The 17,915-nt window shown below is 34.5% G+C and overlaps 1 protein-coding gene across 3 annotated transcripts in view; it reads right to left on the bottom strand.

Moving 5' to 3' along the window:
- Positions 1 to 17,915, bottom strand: part of FSTL5 (follistatin like 5) — an 882,948-nt gene that overhangs the window by 114,004 nt on the left and 751,029 nt on the right. For all 3 annotated transcript variants that reach the window (XM_055405237.2, XM_088827832.1, XM_088827833.1), the window contains one exon: positions 12,275 to 12,393. In XM_055405237.2, the coding sequence (XP_055261212.1) occupies positions 12,275 to 12,393 (119 nt within the window). The remainder of the gene's footprint in view (positions 1 to 12,274; positions 12,394 to 17,915) is intronic.

Genomic DNA, 17,915 nt, shown 5'->3' with positions numbered 1-17,915 from the left:
ATGACATGATCCTCTACACAGAAAACCCTAGAGACTCTACCAGAAAACTACTAGAGCTAATCAATGATTACAGTAACGTTGCAGGATATAAAATCAACACACAGAAATCCCTTGCATTCCTATACACTAATAATGAGAAAATAGAAAGAGAAATTAAGGAAACTATTCCATTCACTGTTGCAACGAAAAGAATTAAATACTTAGGAATATATCTACCTAAGGAAACAAAAGACTTATACATAGAAAACTATAAAACACTACTGAAAGCAATCAAAGAGGACACTAATAGATGGAGAAATATACCATGTTCATGGATTGGAAGAATAAATATTGTAAAAATGAGTATACTACCCAAAGTAATTTATACATTCAATGCAATCCCTATCAAGCTACCAACGATATTTTTCACAGAACTAGAACAAATAATCTCACAATTTGTATGGAAATACAAAAAACCTCGAATAGACAAAGCAATCTTGAGGAAGAAAAATGGAACTGGGTGAATTAACCTGCCGGACTTCAGGCTCTACTACAAAGCCACAATCATCAAGACAGTATGGTACTGGCATAAAGACAGAAATATAGATCAGTGGAACAAAATAGAAAGCCCAGAGATAAATCCACGCACCTATGGACACCTCATCTTTGACAAAGGAGGCAAGACTATAAAATGGAGAAAAGACAGTCTCTTTAACAAGTGGTGCTAGGAAAACTGGTCAGCCACTTGTAAAAGAATGAAACTAGAACACTTCCTAACACCATACACAAAAATAAACTCAAAATGGATTAGAGAGCTAAATGTAAGACCAGAAACTATAAAACTCCTAGAGGAGAACGTAGGCAAAACACTCTCCGACATAAATCACAGCAGGATCCTCCATGACCCACCTCCCAGAATACTGGAAATAAAAGCAAAAATAAACAAATGGGACCTAATTAAAATCAAAAGCTTCTGCTCAGCAAAGGAAACTATAAGTAAGGTGAAAAGACAGCCTTCAGAATGGGAGAAAATAATAGCAAATGAAGCAACTGATAAAGGATTAATCTCCAAAATATACAAGCAGCTCCTGCAGCTCAATTCCAGAAAAATAAATGACCCAATCAAAAAATGGGCCAAAGAACTAAACAGACATTTCTCCAAAGAAGACATACAGATGGCTAACAAACACATGAAAATATGCTCAACATCCCTCATAATCAGAGAGATGCAAATCAAAACCACAATGAGATACCATTTCACACCAGTCAGAATGGCTGCTATCCAAAAGTCTACATGCAATAAATGCTGGAGAGGATGTGGAGAGAAAGGAACCCTCTTACACTGTTGGTGGGAATGCAAACTAGTACAGCCACTATGGAGAACAGTGTGGAGATTCCTCAAAAAGCTGGAAATAGAACTGCCATATGATCCAGCAATCGCACTCCTGGGCATACACACCGAGGAAACCAGAATTGAAAGAGACACATGTACTCCAATGTTCATTGCAGCACTGTTTATAATAGCCAGGACATGGAAGCAACCTAGATGTCCATCTGCAGACGAATGGATAAGAAAGCTTTGGTACATATACACAATGGAGTATTATTCAGCCATTAAAAAGAATCCATTTGAATCAGTTCTAATGAGGTGGATGAAACTGGAGCCTATTATACAGAGTGAAGTAAGCCAGAAAGAAAAACACCAATACAGTATACTAACGCATATATATGGAATTTAGAAAGATGCAAATGATAACCCTGTATACGAGACAGCAAAAGAGACACACATGTATAGAACAGTCTTTGGGACTCTATGGGAGAGGGTGAGGGTGGGATGATTTGGGAGAATGGCATTGAAACACGTATGTTGTCATATGTGAAACGAATCACTAGTTCAGGGTCAATGCATGTTACAGGATGCTCGGGGCTGGCATGCGGGGATGACCCAGAGGGAGGATGGAGGGAGGAGGGAGGTGGGAGGGGGGTTCAGGAGGGGGAACTTATGTAAACCCGGGGCGAATTCATGTCAATGTATGGCAAAACCAACCAATATAATATTGTAAAATAATTTGCCTCCAATAAAAAATAAATTTATTACCAAAAAAAAAAAATTGAAAACTAAAAAAAAAAGAAAACAAAGCACAATTGGTAAGTTGGTTAGATAGGGTGAATATAAATCATTTAATAATTCTTTTTTTCACCTGATAACACATGAGCTTAAGTTCACACAAAAAAACAAAAATAAAAAATATAGAAAGATTAAAGTTACTTCTTTGTTCTGGATTCTAATTTTTTAAGTAACAATAGAGAATATTTGTTAAAATGTTCATTTCCAACTATGGATTAATAGTAAAGATTAAAAGGACTATAAGAAGACTCTGTTTGGGTTAATTTACCTTGACATTTCCTTTGAAGCATCAAGATAAATTAATTCAAATAGATTCATTTAAAATGTATTTTGTGCATATGTTCTTAGTCGTGTCTGGGGACCCCATGGACTGTAGCCTGCCAAGCTCTTTGTTCATGGGATTGTCCGGGAAAGAATACTGGACTGGGTTGTCATTTCCTCCTTCAGGGAATCTTCCTGACCCAGGGACTAAACCTACATCTCCTGTGTCTCCTGCACTGGAAGGGGAATTTTTACCACTGAGTGACCTGGGAAGCCCAAAGTGTATTTTAAACTCAAGCAATTTTATTTTGATAGATTTCATTTCTTTGTGTTCTTATTATATGACTTAAGCAAATGTAGATTTTTAAATAAATAATACCTGTGAAACAGATTATCAGGCAGTAAAAGGAATGACTTCTACAAAACAGGACTGAGGCAAAAAGCTTGAATTTTACTTTGGGAGATCATAAGCATTAACAAACTATCTTTAGCCATTTAAGGGACTTTCATATTGAATCTATTCCTTGATGCTTTTTAGTTCTTTTATTAAATGGAGTAAATTAGTTATTATTGGTATAAATCCATAGGATAAAAAGGAAACAAAGCTAAACTTTTAATGAAAAAGGTCAAGCAATTTGAATGAGATTGTATACCAGAAATAAGTTCCCTTCCCTTTCTTTAAATGTATGATTTTTTTAAAGTTAATTTAAAGATTTCTCTTTTGGGGGGCATTAGTTGATGAGCAAGGCATGTTTTACTGATTACTTTTCTAAGAATATCTATGTCATCTCTCTCTCTGAATAGCTTGGTCTGTCTAGCAACCATTTAAAAAATGTTGACACAGAAGTGTAAATTGAGGTAATTTTATGATTGTTGTGTTCTCTACATTTGTTCAGTACAGTGTATATCATTTAGGAATTTGTTTTTGGAGGAAATTAACCTCACAATGCAAATGGCACAGGGTCATCTTGATGGAGTACACTGTCTCCCCATATTAACTGGCAGAGGGCGCTTTATGTGGAAGGCAGGCTTAATCATTTTTTTCAAAAGTTATTCACTGAAAAATATTATTCTGAAGTATGGTAGATTTATCTTCAAAAATTATAAAGCTGGTTAGAGGATAATTATACACATGTGTACTTCTGAACTGTATTAAAATTCACACATTAATTTACTCCACCTATACTGAGTATCATTGCACCTTACTTTTCTGGTCAACATTCTTTAAAAGTCATTTTAGCAGGATTCATGTTATTGACTACTTAATGATTATATTGCAAAAAACTTTTATTCTATTTCTCATAGGTATGAAGTGAGTGGATACTGGCCAAATAATTTATACACATATAAAATATTTTGCTATGTTTGTACTAATGAATGTAAAAATATAAAATTATACCCATTTAAAAATAAAATGTTGTAAACCTTTAAAAATAAATGTTACATTAAAAAATAATTTACCTCTGCACCTACCTTCTTTATGGGTAAGAGGACAGATCAAAAGTACATTTTTTGGTATTTTCTCTTTAAAACTTTCTTTTTATTATATTGCCTTCAGAATTGTATTTGGTCTTATCCCTGTTTACTGACAAATCTGAAAAGGTTCTGCCACACTATCCAGCTTAGGAATATTCTCGAGTAATAAAGTGAAGACAATATGGAAAAAGAATTCACCAAAACTGCCTCTGTGATTTCATTCAGTGCAAATCCTTGATGTATGTAGATTATATAATCGCCCCCCTTTTTTTTGCATCTTTAAGCTTTCCAAATAATTTCAAAAGTAAACTATAGGACATAAGATATTTTTTGCACAATTATATTCACTATATCTGTACACTGAAAGTTACATATTTTATGAAATTTAGAAAACATAAAATCATTATATGATAAATTATATGGAGAAATATTGAATCATCATTGTAAACTTTCAGCAATATTTTTAAAATTTGTGATTTAGTCATTTTATAAAGACATTAGTTTACTATATTGTTTTCCTTCCTTCAAATTATTCAAACTGAGACTAATGACCTTTCTAAATATGAAAAAGATATTAATGAAATAGCAAGGTTTCAGTGTTAAATTAATATTTTGACAACTACTGTTGAAATAGAAAATGTTAGCAATGGGAAATCAAGCAAGAGATTAAAGTTAAACATAAAGTTTAAGAAATGTCAAGAAAAAAATAAGGCCTAAAATTAGAATAAATCATGAAGATCATAAATCTAATCCTCAAAACATTACAAAAAATATGTAGCTTTCAACATATTAGGAAAAGATGAAAGTTAGGGATTTTGTAAGCAAAATTATCCTTTAGAGAAAAACATTACAAGAAAACATCTAATATTGATGATTCAATAAATATTTCTGAGCACATTAGTTAAAGTGATTAAATTTAATTAATTACATGAAGACAGACTGGCGATGCACATAGGAAAAAACTACTACTTTTTAATCTAAACTTTTTATATTAGTATTTTTTTTTACCATGCCAATCTGTTACTTTGAATAAGTCAACTGGTACTTTTTTGTGAATAAAGCTAAATCTTAGACCAGAAACAGTAATTTAAGAGCCATAGCCTGATTTATGTAATTTTATAATTCTCAAGTGAAAACGTTTCACGTTTAAAGACATTGGTATGAATGATTTTTATATTGAGATCTTCAATTTTAGCCTCAAGAAGTTTCTGTTGAAAAATCCAAATTCTATAAGCACATTTCTTTCTCAAGTACATAAAATGTGCTCTTAGGTGTATACAGTGAATCCCTATACCTCATATAAAAAATGTGATGGCAATACATTGTCTGAGACAGGTACATAATTCTGATCACATCCAAATAACTTGGCTGGTTCTTATTAACAATCTCTAGAAGACTTAATATGTTATTTTAGATAAAATTACTTGACCCAATTAATATGCTATAGAACTCCACTGAAATACTGTTGTACAATTTACATGCTTCCCACGACTGTCCCCTAATGTTAGGCTTGCATACTTCAAGTGCATTAGAGGCACAATGTGAGAATTTCGTGAGTGTGATTTTTTAATGAAAGATTAGAAGGCCTCTTTTAATCCAGGGCTTCAAAGACCAATTTCATAAATTTATTTATTTTAAAATCTACAGCGTAATCTTCTAAGAAATAGTTAGAGGTAGTTTACATTACTCTCTTTAGGTAGCCTTTGCAGGATACTACTGTAATCGCAAAGGGATGAAAGCTCAAATTTTTATCATTTTATAACTTCGTAAATTAAGCCATGTTTGAATAGAAACCCACTGAGAACAGAATAAGTGGGGAAACATTTCAATAACCTTTCTGAAATATACAAGTGGTATTGAATTCAAAAGTTTGCTCAATGGCTTCATGGGGAAATGAATTGTCTGCATGATATAAAGGGACTGATGTTTTAACAATTATTTTTGTGGACAGAATTTGAAAAGGTAATAATTGGATTAGAAACAGAAGGAGATGCTGGGAAGGGACTTGAGAAATGCCCTAAAGTCTGAGCTGCTCTTGGAGAGGGGAATGCCAGCAGAGAGGGAAATATGGATATAGCAATGAGAGGTGTGTTTTCCCATTTCTAATCTCAGTTTCAATTTCTTGATTCCTGAGTATCCTGCACACTATGGACAAACTGTCCCTATGTACAAGCTCCATTCTAATAGGGTGCTAATCAGATTATTTACAAAGACAAGGCAAAATTCTAAGCCTAGATAATAAACATTTTACATCTGACTTTCTGCAGAAAATATATTCCCCTAGACTTAAAGTTGCATCAAAACCAGGACTAGAATCTTCACATTCCAAAATAGAAGACTCATGCATGATGAGGGCCTGAGCCATCAGAGGCTTCCCTGGAGGCTCAGATGGTAAAGAATTTGCCTGCAATGCAGAAGACCCAGGTTCCAACCCTGGTTGCGAAGATCCCCTGGAGAAGGAAATGGCTACCCACTCCAGTCTTCTTGCCTGGGAAATTAGACAAACCTGGCAGGTTACAATTCATGGGGCCACAAAAAGTTGAACACAGCTAAGCAACTAACACACACACACACACACACGCATGCATGATAAGATATATGTGATTTTCTTTCAAGCTCTTCTAGTCCTCAGAAAAGAATAAATAATACCATGGTATATATAGAGAACAGAGGCTGAGTGAACTGAAGGAAAAAAAAAGTGTTGAAGATTTAAAGAGTTGTAGACATGTAGATATGTTGACAAAATACTTGAAAATCTGAAGAGTGAAAAAGTTGGTAACCTTGGAAAAACTTGTCATCCCTGAACCTGTGATTGAAACATTTTTCCAAACCCATTTCAGTTTGAGTTCTGAAGTTACAAGTCTGGGATAGAATTCAATTTGCTTGAAGTTCACACTTATTGCTGGTGACAAGATGAAACTATATATACAACTAGGATAAATATAGCCAGAATCCTATCTAGTTAGGCTACATCACAAAAAAAAAGAGGAAAAAAGAGACGAAAGTATAAATAAAAGAACATTCTATGAATCTACAACCAACTCACTATCAAAAGCTGAAATCTGATGCAATCTGACATTGCACCAAAATTGAATTTTTATTTAGAGCAAGCAAACAGCATCTTCTAAGAGATTTCATCAAAAATTCTATACTCTAAATATTTCAGTTTTAATCTAAATGTTACTGGTCAATGAGTTATATTGGGGATTGCACTGCTCTTCTCTTAATATCAACAGTGACTTTGAAAAATATATCTATGTTTAATCTTTTTTTTTCTTTTTGTGGGATAAATGATTCCAAAAGCCTCATTTCCTCTACTCACACTCAAGAGATTTATCTCCTAAAATCCAGAAGAACTAGATTTTTTCTAAGTTAGCACTCTAATCTATCTTGGACTGAGCATCTGCACAGTATGTTTTGACTGTGTGATTCTGAATTAATAGACTTATGAGATTGATTACATGTGTGTGTGCTAAGTCACTTTATTCATATCCAGACTGTTTGTGAGCCCATGAACCTGCCTGGCTCCTCTGTCCATGGGATTCTCCAGTAAAAAAAAAAACTGGAGAAAGTTGCATGCTCTCTGCCAGAGAATCTTCCTGACCCAGAGGTCGAACCCACATCTCTAATGTCACCTCCATTGGCAGGTAGATTCTTTACAGCTAGTGCCACCTGGGAAGCCCAGATATTATGTTTACCCTGAAACAATTCAATGATCATTAATTTTATGAAATATTTTTCACAAACACATTAAAAGAGGAACGCTGTTTTGTGGGAATTGTAAAGTAAGGAGAAACAGTAGGTTGAGAAGAGAATTAGATGAGTACAACTTTAAACTCAGACAATGCATAAAGAATGAAGAATCCAAGGCTATACGCAATGGAGTTTTCAATAAATGCACTTCATTAGCGTTATTTGATTACCTGCCATGTGTAAGGCAGGTACTGAAACACCTGTATTCCCAAGTACACTGGAAATAAAAATTTTAATCAAAGCCTTGACTAACGGAGACAGTAAGATGTGGTGTATTGTATTCTCTGTCAGCTAGGCTATGACTAGGCTATGTTGCCCAGTTTTTAGGTCAACAACTAATCTGATAGAGAATGGATAAACAACAGAGTCTTACTGTATGACACAGGGAACTATATTCAGTATCCTGTGATAAACCATAATGAAAAAGAATGCATATATATATGTAAAGTGAATCACTTTGCTGTACAACAGAAACTGATATTATAGATCAACTATACTTGAATAAAATAATAAAAAGAACTAGTCTGGTGTCTCTGTGAAAGTGTTATGGATGTGATTAACATTTAAAATAAGTTGGCTCTAATATAGACCTAAGATAGATCATTTCCCCTATGATGTGGATGGGCCTCATCCAATCAGTTGAAGGCCTTCAGATTTAAGATTGAGGTTTCCCACAGAAGAAGAAATCCTGCCTTAGGGCTTCCACATAGAAATATGCTTGAGTTTCTAGTCTGGCTACAGATGTCAGACTCAAGACTCCGAAATTGACTTGTATCAACAGTCAGCTGACTTAGTCTATGGTTTTTGGATTCCATGATGGATATCAACTCATATTTGAATTTCCTGCTACCTGGTCAGCCCTACAAATTTGACACACATATGACTACACCAACCATTACCAGAGTCAGTTCCTTAAAATTAGAATGTGGAGTCAAATTTGGTGATGGAGAGATATAAATCTGGATCTAAATATTAATATTTAGCTATAAATATTAATTCTACTAGTTCTGCTTTTCTCTGGAGAAAAATATCCTTTTGGCATATGACCCAGCAATTTTCTCATGAAATTAGTTTATAGTTAGATATGTAAATCCAGTAGAAAGTGGCAGCAGATAGCTTTCATCCTCTTAAATTAACATCTTGTATTTAAGCAGAAAACAAAATAGATTCACATAAGAAGTAATTATTTAATTTAGCATTTATTCTCAGAGCATAACACCATCATTTTTTCTTTTTTCTACTTCTGTATGCTTGTGTATCACTAAAATGTCTCTGTATACATATTCCAATTATTTAAGCTTATCTCACATTAAAGAATAACAAAATAAAGCAATGTGAAATAAAAGTTTAACTACTGTAGCTTTTATTTCACATATATTGATTATAATAATTTCATAAGAAACTTCTCTTTTTTTAGTATAAGCAAAAATCCCTATATTCTGTATTTGACAATTATAAACAGGATGTAATTTTAGCCAGTTCTCCATTCTCCATATTATTCTTAGTGCTTTACCAAATATATTGATCAGTTAAAAATATATTTGTATTTTAATTTCAATATTAAAATTTCAGGAATGTCATCAATTTAAACACACTCTATTTGATAATTTCTCCTGAAAAATACAAATCTAACTTTTTCTAGTCTTTTTGCTAGCTTTTCCATTAGCATATAGAAATTTTGTAAATGTTTTATATAAGAAGGAACACTAACTTTCTGTCCTTATATCTCTTTGTTTCACAATAGGCATTTCTAGCATTAATCCCAGGTGTGCGTTGACTGTAAGATTTCCAGGGGCGATGATTTGAAAATTCTGAAGCCATCAATTAGTTCATACAATCCATTATCCCTGATTTGTCATTGGTGATGTATACAGTGGATGTGGATTCTCAGGTTGAAGGATGTGAGTTAAGGCTGTCATCACTGATATCTGGTTTCCATCACCTCCTCAATTTTTATCTTTCTTATAGAAAAATATAAATCGTGTGTGTGTTATTTATAGGTGCCTCAGAAGGTAAAGAATCTACCTGCAATGCATAAGATCCAGGTTTGATCCCTGGGATGGGAGGATAACCTGGAGAAGGAAGTGGCAACCTACTGCAGTATTCTTGACTGACAAATTCCACAGAGGAGCCTAGTGGGCTACAGTCCACGCGGTTGCAAAGAGTAGGACATAACTGAGCACAAACATTTCACTATTTCATACACACACTTATATACATACACAGAGAGACACATAATTCTATATGCTTTCTACTTCAGTTGTTTTAGGAGGAAGTCTAAATATCCAGAAAGGCTTCAAAAAGATATATTCAGTTAAATAAACTTTATATCCCTATTGTCCAGATACGTCACAAAATTATCAAAACAATCTTTCCTTGCTTTTTTCAGCTTTAGATTCCAAATAGTTAACTACAACTGCTAATTCTGTAAGAATCTGAGAGAAACATTCCTTTGTAAAATGATTTTGTTTAGATATTTTTTCTTTTTTATTTATTTATTTTTTAATTTTTATTGGAGACTAATTATTTTACAATATTATATTGGTTGGTTTTGCCATACATTGACATGAATCCACCCCGGGTGTACATGAGTTCCCCCTCCCGAACCCCCCTCCCACCTCGCTCCTCCCCTTATCCTCCCTTTGGGTCATCCCCGCATACCAGCCCCGAGCATCCTGTAACATGCATGGACCCTGAACTGGCGATTCATTTCACATATGATAATATACATGTTTCAATGCCATTCTCCCAAACCATCCCACCCTCAGCCTCTCCCACAGAGTCCCAAAGACTGTTTTATACATCTGTGTCTATTTTGCTGTCTCATATACAGGGTTATGATTTGTTTAGATTTAAATTACCATTTGCATGCCACATTTCTGATATCTGTCTGTTAGGCCAGATTTATCATTCATACTGTTTTTAAAATAGCTTTTATTGGAGTATAGTTGATGTAAAATGCTATGTTTATTTCTGCTGTACAGTTGTATATATGCAAATATATATATGCATACACACACACACACACATACATACACTCTGTTTTAGAATCTTTTCACATATAGATCAACAGAGACTTGAGTGCCCTGTGCTATACAGTAGGTTCGTCTTATATAGTGTTTTTATAAAAATATGAATGTGCTATAAAATTGAGTGAATTGGTTTCTCAGGAACAAAGGTTAGTATTTTATATGTGTTTATTTATTTACATACATGCACAACTTATTCAAAATACATTTAATCAGTATTGATTTGATGTGATTATAAAACTAAAGTGCATGTACAATTTCAAATGTTTTCATACTTGTTAAACTATTGATTAACAAAGTGGTGATGATTCTATTTATTAATTTTACCTATAAATGAAATATTTTTAAATAAAAAATAGTTTTGTTTTAAATATTTATACACATATTGAGTTAAATTATTTCCTTTCTTTAAAATAGGACACATTAGGTCATTTTGTCCTATAGTGTCTGAAGAGGTACAGGCCTAACTTATCTCACTCTCAAAATATTTTTCCTTTTTCATCCTAGGATGTGGCTTTAAGGTATAAACCATTGTTTCCATAAATTAACATATGGCAACACTGGCTTCTAGTAGACTGGAAACAGGAGTTGAAAATAAAGGACCTAAACCAAGGCATTAATATATATTTTGCTCACATCTTGAGACCATGCCAACCTTAAAATAAGTATCAAGAGGGGGTTGCATTCTGAGGTCCATCAATATTTTATTTTTGGATGACTGTACTTGTGTTGGAACACACAGGTAATGCAAGTACCTTCAGTATTACATATCTTGGTGTTACAAACATATGTTTATGTGGATATATATATATATAGCTGTGGGACTTCAGTGGCAAAGAATCTGCCTGCCAAGCAGGAATTGCAGGTTTGATCCCTGGGTCAGAAAGATCCCCTAGAGAAGGAAATGGCAACCCACTCCAGTATTCTTGCCTGGGAAATTCCATGGACAGAGGAGCCTGGTGGGCTACAGTCCATGGGGTAGCAAAAGACTTGACTTAGCAACTAAACAATAACAACAGAATATATAACCATAGCAGTATAAACATAATTTCCTATTACCTTGCACAAAAGTATACTCCCTAATATGTAAAATCAATACCCATTTAGTCAGATATTCTTTTATTTTCTGAATGCTGTATCAAAATTTTACACAAAACAATTATTTCTGTGAAAGGCAAGATATAAATAGATATCAATAAATAAAGGAATTGATGTTTTCCATCTAAATCTATGTCATTCATTCCATTGAGAGCTCATGAAAAAATAAGATAAAAAACAAAAGGGAATTCACATTTATAAAGCAGCTAATATACCCCAAATTTCACTGGATTATTTACAGTTTATTTTCTTTTACTGTGTAACCATTGCCCACCAAAATGAGAGACATTATAAATTAAAGAGCCAGCATGTTCATTTTTGGTATTCAATTTTAGTGCTTTTATTTTGATGACAAACAAGTAATTAAGAATGCATAATATATTATTTCCCTCTTCAAATATAAAACCTGAATAGATAATAGGTAATATCATAACTTTAATGTAGTCCTCCCAAAATGTCTCATATATGTATAGATTTCATTGTATTTCCAAAATACAATTCTACTTAAAATTGCTGCATAAAACTATAAAGTAATTTTTTAAATACTTGCCTGAAATCCAAGGAGCTTTTCACTCGGCTTAATGTGCCTCTGAAATTCACATTCTATGGGTTGTATCACTTTGATTCCATCTTCATAAAAAACATAGAACATGTTCCCAATTCCCAGACCTTAGGAATAAAAACACATTCAAAAGTTCAAAATAAAATTATCAGAAACCTTTGCAACCAAAACTCAGTGCCTGTCATATTGCTGGCGGGAGATCAATTTGTGAAGTCATGTAATGTTAATAAAGCAAACCATGTGAGACCTTTACCAGACGTACAAGTATATCTGTGATATTATGCAGAAATTCCACTTCTTTTCCCTAATCTGTATGTCAGTGCTTTCTTTGTAAGTCAACAAATGTTTCAGATATTTTAAACTAATTATAAATGGAAATTAGGAACACTTTGATACACAGTTTATGTCTGCTACCTTCCCACTTAATTTAGTTGTTGATTAATATATAAAAGTACTTTTTGAAGAATCATGTTTATCCTATTTCTTATTCAAGTTCCCTAGGGAAAATAACGGAGAAGGCAATGGCAAGCCACTCCAGTACTCTTGCCTAGAAAATCCCATGGACGGAAGAGCCTGGTAGGCTGCAGTCCATGGGGTCGCTACAAGTCAGACATGACTGAGCGACTTCACTTTCACTTTTCACTTTCACACATTGGAGAAGGAAATGGCAACCCACTCCAGTGTTCTTGCCTGGAGAATCCCAGGGACAGGGGAGCTTGGTGGGCTGCTGTCTATGGGGTCGCACAGAGTTGGACATGACTGAAGTGACTTAGCAGCAACAGCAGCAGCAGGGAAAATAAACTGTCACTCTTTGCAGGAATTTAGAAACAAATTCTTATTGTTCTAGAAACAGAAAGACCAAGTCCTCTAAATTTTGGAGAATATGTATTGAATACTTTCCAAAAATAACATTTGTAAATGTAATCCCACTAGAGGTCTTACATGTTAGTTTTCATAATGCTAAATTTTGGGGTTAGTTTCTCCACTTTATTTTATTTTTTATTGGAGGCAAATTACTTTACATTAATATATTAGTTGGTTTTGCCATACATTGACACGAATCCACCCCGTGTGTACATGTATTCCCCCTCTTGAATCCCCCTCCCACCTCCCTCTTCCCCATATCCTCCCTCCAGGTCATCCCCGTGCACCAGCCCCAAGCATCATGTATCGTGCGTGGAACTTGAATTAATATAAGGTAAGGTGAGTCGGCGGAGAAGGCAATGGCAAGCCACTCCATTACTCTTGCCTAGAAAATCCCATGGATGGATGAGCCTGGTAGGCTGCAGTCTGTGGGGTTACTAAGGGTCGGACACGACTGAGCGACTTCACTTTGACTTTTCACTTTCACACATTGAAGAAGGAAATGGCAACCCACTCCAGTGTTCTTGCTTGGAGAATCCCAGGGACGGGGGAGTCTGGTGGGCTTCCATCTATGGGGTCATACAGAGTCGGACACGACTGAAGTGACTTAGCAGCAGCAGCAGCAGCAGAAGGTGAGTCGGACACGACTGAGTGACTGAACTGAACTGAACTGAAGGTAAGGTGAAGTCGCTCAGTCGTGTCCGACTCTTTGCGACCCCACAGACTGTAGCCTACCAGACTGATTTTCCAGGCAAGAGTACTGGAGTGGGTTGCCATTTCCCTCTCTAGAGGATCTTCCCGACCCAGGGATCGAACCCAGATCTCCCGCATTGTAGGCAGACGCTTTACCGTCTGAGCCACCAGGGAAGTGAATTAATAGAAGGTCTTGCAAAAATCTCATTTAAATCATATTGTTAATTTTTTTTCACACTGAAGATTTGGTTTTGTTACATCTTAGAAATCCATCTCACTTACATTATAAACCCACTCCTCATGGGTGCAGATTAGACACCTGAAATGCCCATGGGAATTAACGGAGGTCTGCACCTGGGGACTTGTCACGTCTGATTGCACACCTCTTCTCTTGGTTTCCTCTGCTTCTGCCTTGGTCCCACATGTCCGGACTAAGACGTAGACCTTCCTTTCCTGATCTTCTCCTGATTACCTCATCCATGTATACCAGTTTGCAAACTGTATTTATTCAGTTTAATTCTACCACACATAATCCAGTGAGAGCATGTGCCCTTTAATAGTTAAGCAATTACATTGAAATCCTGGTAGTTTGAAAATCCAAATTGCTTAAAATGTTTAACATCTGAAAACATTTTTAATTTTTATTTCAATTGACAATACTTGTAAAGTCTATGAAATCAAGACTGTATTTGATTTGCAAAAAAATAAAATTATTTAACTTAAGCTGTATTTTCTTTTATTAAATATGTTTCTAGCTAATTTAAAACATCACCAGTTCTGTCTATTTGATCTGTGTCCATCTATTCCTACGATTAAGAGGAAAATGTTTTCAATCAGAATCATAAATTCATTGGTGTTTATACATAATGAAATTATTTCTAACTAATAATGCATGTTGGAGAAGGAAACGGTAACCCACTCCAGTATTCTTGCCTGGAGAATCCCATGGATGGAGAAGCCTGGTAGGCTACAGTCCACGGGGTCGCAAAGAGTCGGACACGACTGAGCGATGGAACGGAACGGAATAATGCATATTCATTTTAACATTATTTTGACAAATCTTATTGTTTTAGAAATATTTTACCATTCTTATATTTTAATATATGTTATCTTTATCAGTTAATTGTGCATTTTAATTCCAGAATGCACAATGTTACAATGAGATGTTCCTGAATAGTAGCAGAAGTGGCAAGGACTAAATTCAAGTTGTTTTTCATGAAATAAAATGTAAGACTTGTCAGCTGTTATTCATAATTACAGCTCTGCATATGGAAACATCAATTCTATACACAAAGGTACACAAAACTCAGTTTTTATGCAAAAAAATAATTTGTATCAATAAGCTTTTATATAAACATGGATAGATGGTTGATGTGTGCTACCTATCAGTGACTTGCAAATTAACATGACTGGGTGTTGAAACTTATGAGCACAAGCAAGCTGTGATGTGGTGTCTGATTTTCACTTGTGTTAGTTACTTTGATGATGATTACAAAGCAAATAACGTTTTTTAATGAACTTGACGCTACCCTCCTTCAGCTGCTGCACAATTCTGCTCCACAGTCAGCAATTTGAATGTATTTGAATTTGACAACAACTCCAAGTCCAGACTGTTTGCAAAGTTTCTTGAAGTATCTTCTGTCCTTTCTCCTATGGATGCTTTCAATATTATATATATATATGTATATGTGCATTTTTTTTTTTTTTTTACTATATTCTGTGCATAGTGCAGTCAGTGAGATTCCGCTGTAATTTTGCACAGATTAAATTTCTGGGAGTTATTTTCCTCTGAAAACCTGCTTAATCCTTCCAAATCACTTTCAACACTGAAAGTTTATTTTCTTACTTTTTAAAATATGACTTACACATCAGCATTTTTACAGAGTATAAACTACTTTCCAAGTTACAAGTTATTGAGAAATACAGATAACTTTAAATAAGGTGCATTTTACTGTTTTTGGTGGAATATAACTCCTTAGCACTTATGAAATAGTAGTGCCAACAAAATATCATGTACAAATATGTCAAAATGATAATATAAATGAACTAGGTATCAGTCACTCTGCTAGGAAATAAAACTTTATCCTCAGAGCTGTTGATGAATTACTCTCTTCCCCACCTAAACAAGGTTTATCTTGCATTTATTTTCTTGCTAGACATATCTTATTCATCAATTATCCTTTAGATTTTAGCAGAAGAGTTTATAATCTGAGTATATGATGAAAATGTATCATTCTAAATTTTCTACTATAATATAATTTATTTTGAATATGCTATGCACATGATAATACAAATTGCCTGATTCTGGGGATCTTGGTAATTGAAGACACATGCTGATTTTTACATTGGGGCATTCAATTAGCTTTATTTGTGTAAGAAGCAATAATGTACCTGTCAGGGGAAGCATACTGATTGAAACTGCCAACCCTGGCCAGGCACCACAATAACCATTTGCATGAGTTGTTTTACAACAGGAGGTCCTGCTAAGGAACATGGAACTAATAAGCCAGCACCAACCAGAAGAGTTCGGGAAAGGTCAAAAGGAGACGCCACATGTCCAACCACCTCCCAGAATCCTTCTCTCTGGCATCCATCTTGGCTGAATAAGGCTTACATCACCAGTAAGGACTCTGAGTCAGAATGATTGGCTAAAGACAACCCAGAAACTAATCCCATCACCATAAAACCTGAGACTGCAAGCTAAATGGCAGAGTTGTTCTCCTGGGTTCCCTTACCCTTCTGCTCTCCACCTGGGTGCCCTTTCCCAATAAAATCTCTTGCTTTGTCAGCACATGTGTCTCCTTGGACAGTTCATTTCTGAGTATTAGACAAGAGCCCAGTTTGGGGCCCTGGAAGGGGTCCCCCTTCCTGCAACATACCTGTGTATGTTCAGTATAACTATGTCATTATAACGTATTTCCATGTTCTAACCGTTTAAAAATTTTTTTTGGTATGACAGACTGTTAACAGAGATAAATCCCATTCTTGATTCATATGGCTCAGAGGTAAACCACAGCTATAAAACTTTCTGTTATATCGTGGGGAAGTTATTTACTATGTAAAGTAACTTCTGTGTTGTAAGAAGTAAATAAGATGGAAAAAGAAAAACATGTAGCCGAGCGACTTGAATTCTTACTATGAGTTCAAGAAATGTTGAATTATCCCTATTTTTATGATTGACATTGTCTCTTTGAAACATCATTACAGGAAAACAGTGAAATGGCATATAACCAAATGTACTTACTGTCCTCATGTTTTCCTCAAATCTACACTGTGAGATATACTACTAGTACATTTCAGTTTTTTATGAGGTTGAATTCTATCAACACATGAGCCTTCTGAAAGAACAACCTGATTTTCTAGTAAAGCAGGTGATATTTTTGGGGGGTCTGCAAATTCAAACTATTTTCATAATAATGCTAAGATGTCATTTGCATTTTTCTCTTTCATTCAAATTTAGAATGTAGCTCTTGACAGTTTACAGGACATGTGGTATTATGATGATATCACAACAGTTCAGTGCAGAAGCAGATATAGGAATTCTATGTTTTTATTCAGCTAGATATTTTTTAAAATGCACTGTTCAACAGTGAGCCTTTTCAATTTTTAAATATCCCTTTACAAATAATACAGTATTTATGGCTACATGTAATGGGCTTGCTACAATTATTTTTAATAAATTATTAAATACATATTTGAATTTTGCTTTAATTTCTAATATGGTAATTAAAGTAGATAGAAATAACCCACATAAATAAAAGCTCTTTGGGTTGTCAATAATTTTGAAGAGTGTAAAAGATTTCTGAGTCCCAAAAAGTCTGACTGTTAGTCTCAATTACAATTCTTTCCTCATTGATGTATTGCAGTTTATTACAAAAGTTCTTGATGTAAGTAAAAGCTTTACAACTGTAGTCATTGTACAGTTTAGTGATATATGCTGTTTTGCCTTTTTTATCACTTGGTGAAGACAGATATAAGTACTTTGTCTTTTTCAGGTCGATAGTTAATCTAACAAGGTATAGTAGCTCAAAAAAGTGATCTATAATTTGGTTTTTCCTTGTGAGCTTTTTCT

This window comes from Moschus berezovskii, chromosome 19, assembly GCF_049115385.1.
Source record: "Moschus berezovskii isolate FMDL1 chromosome 19, NW_MosBer_1.0, whole genome shotgun sequence".
NCBI classification, from domain to species: Eukaryota; Metazoa; Chordata; class Mammalia; order Artiodactyla; family Moschidae; genus Moschus; species Moschus berezovskii.
The sequence above is the reverse complement of the archived record's forward strand: the minus strand, read 5'-3'. Positions and strand labels throughout refer to the sequence as shown.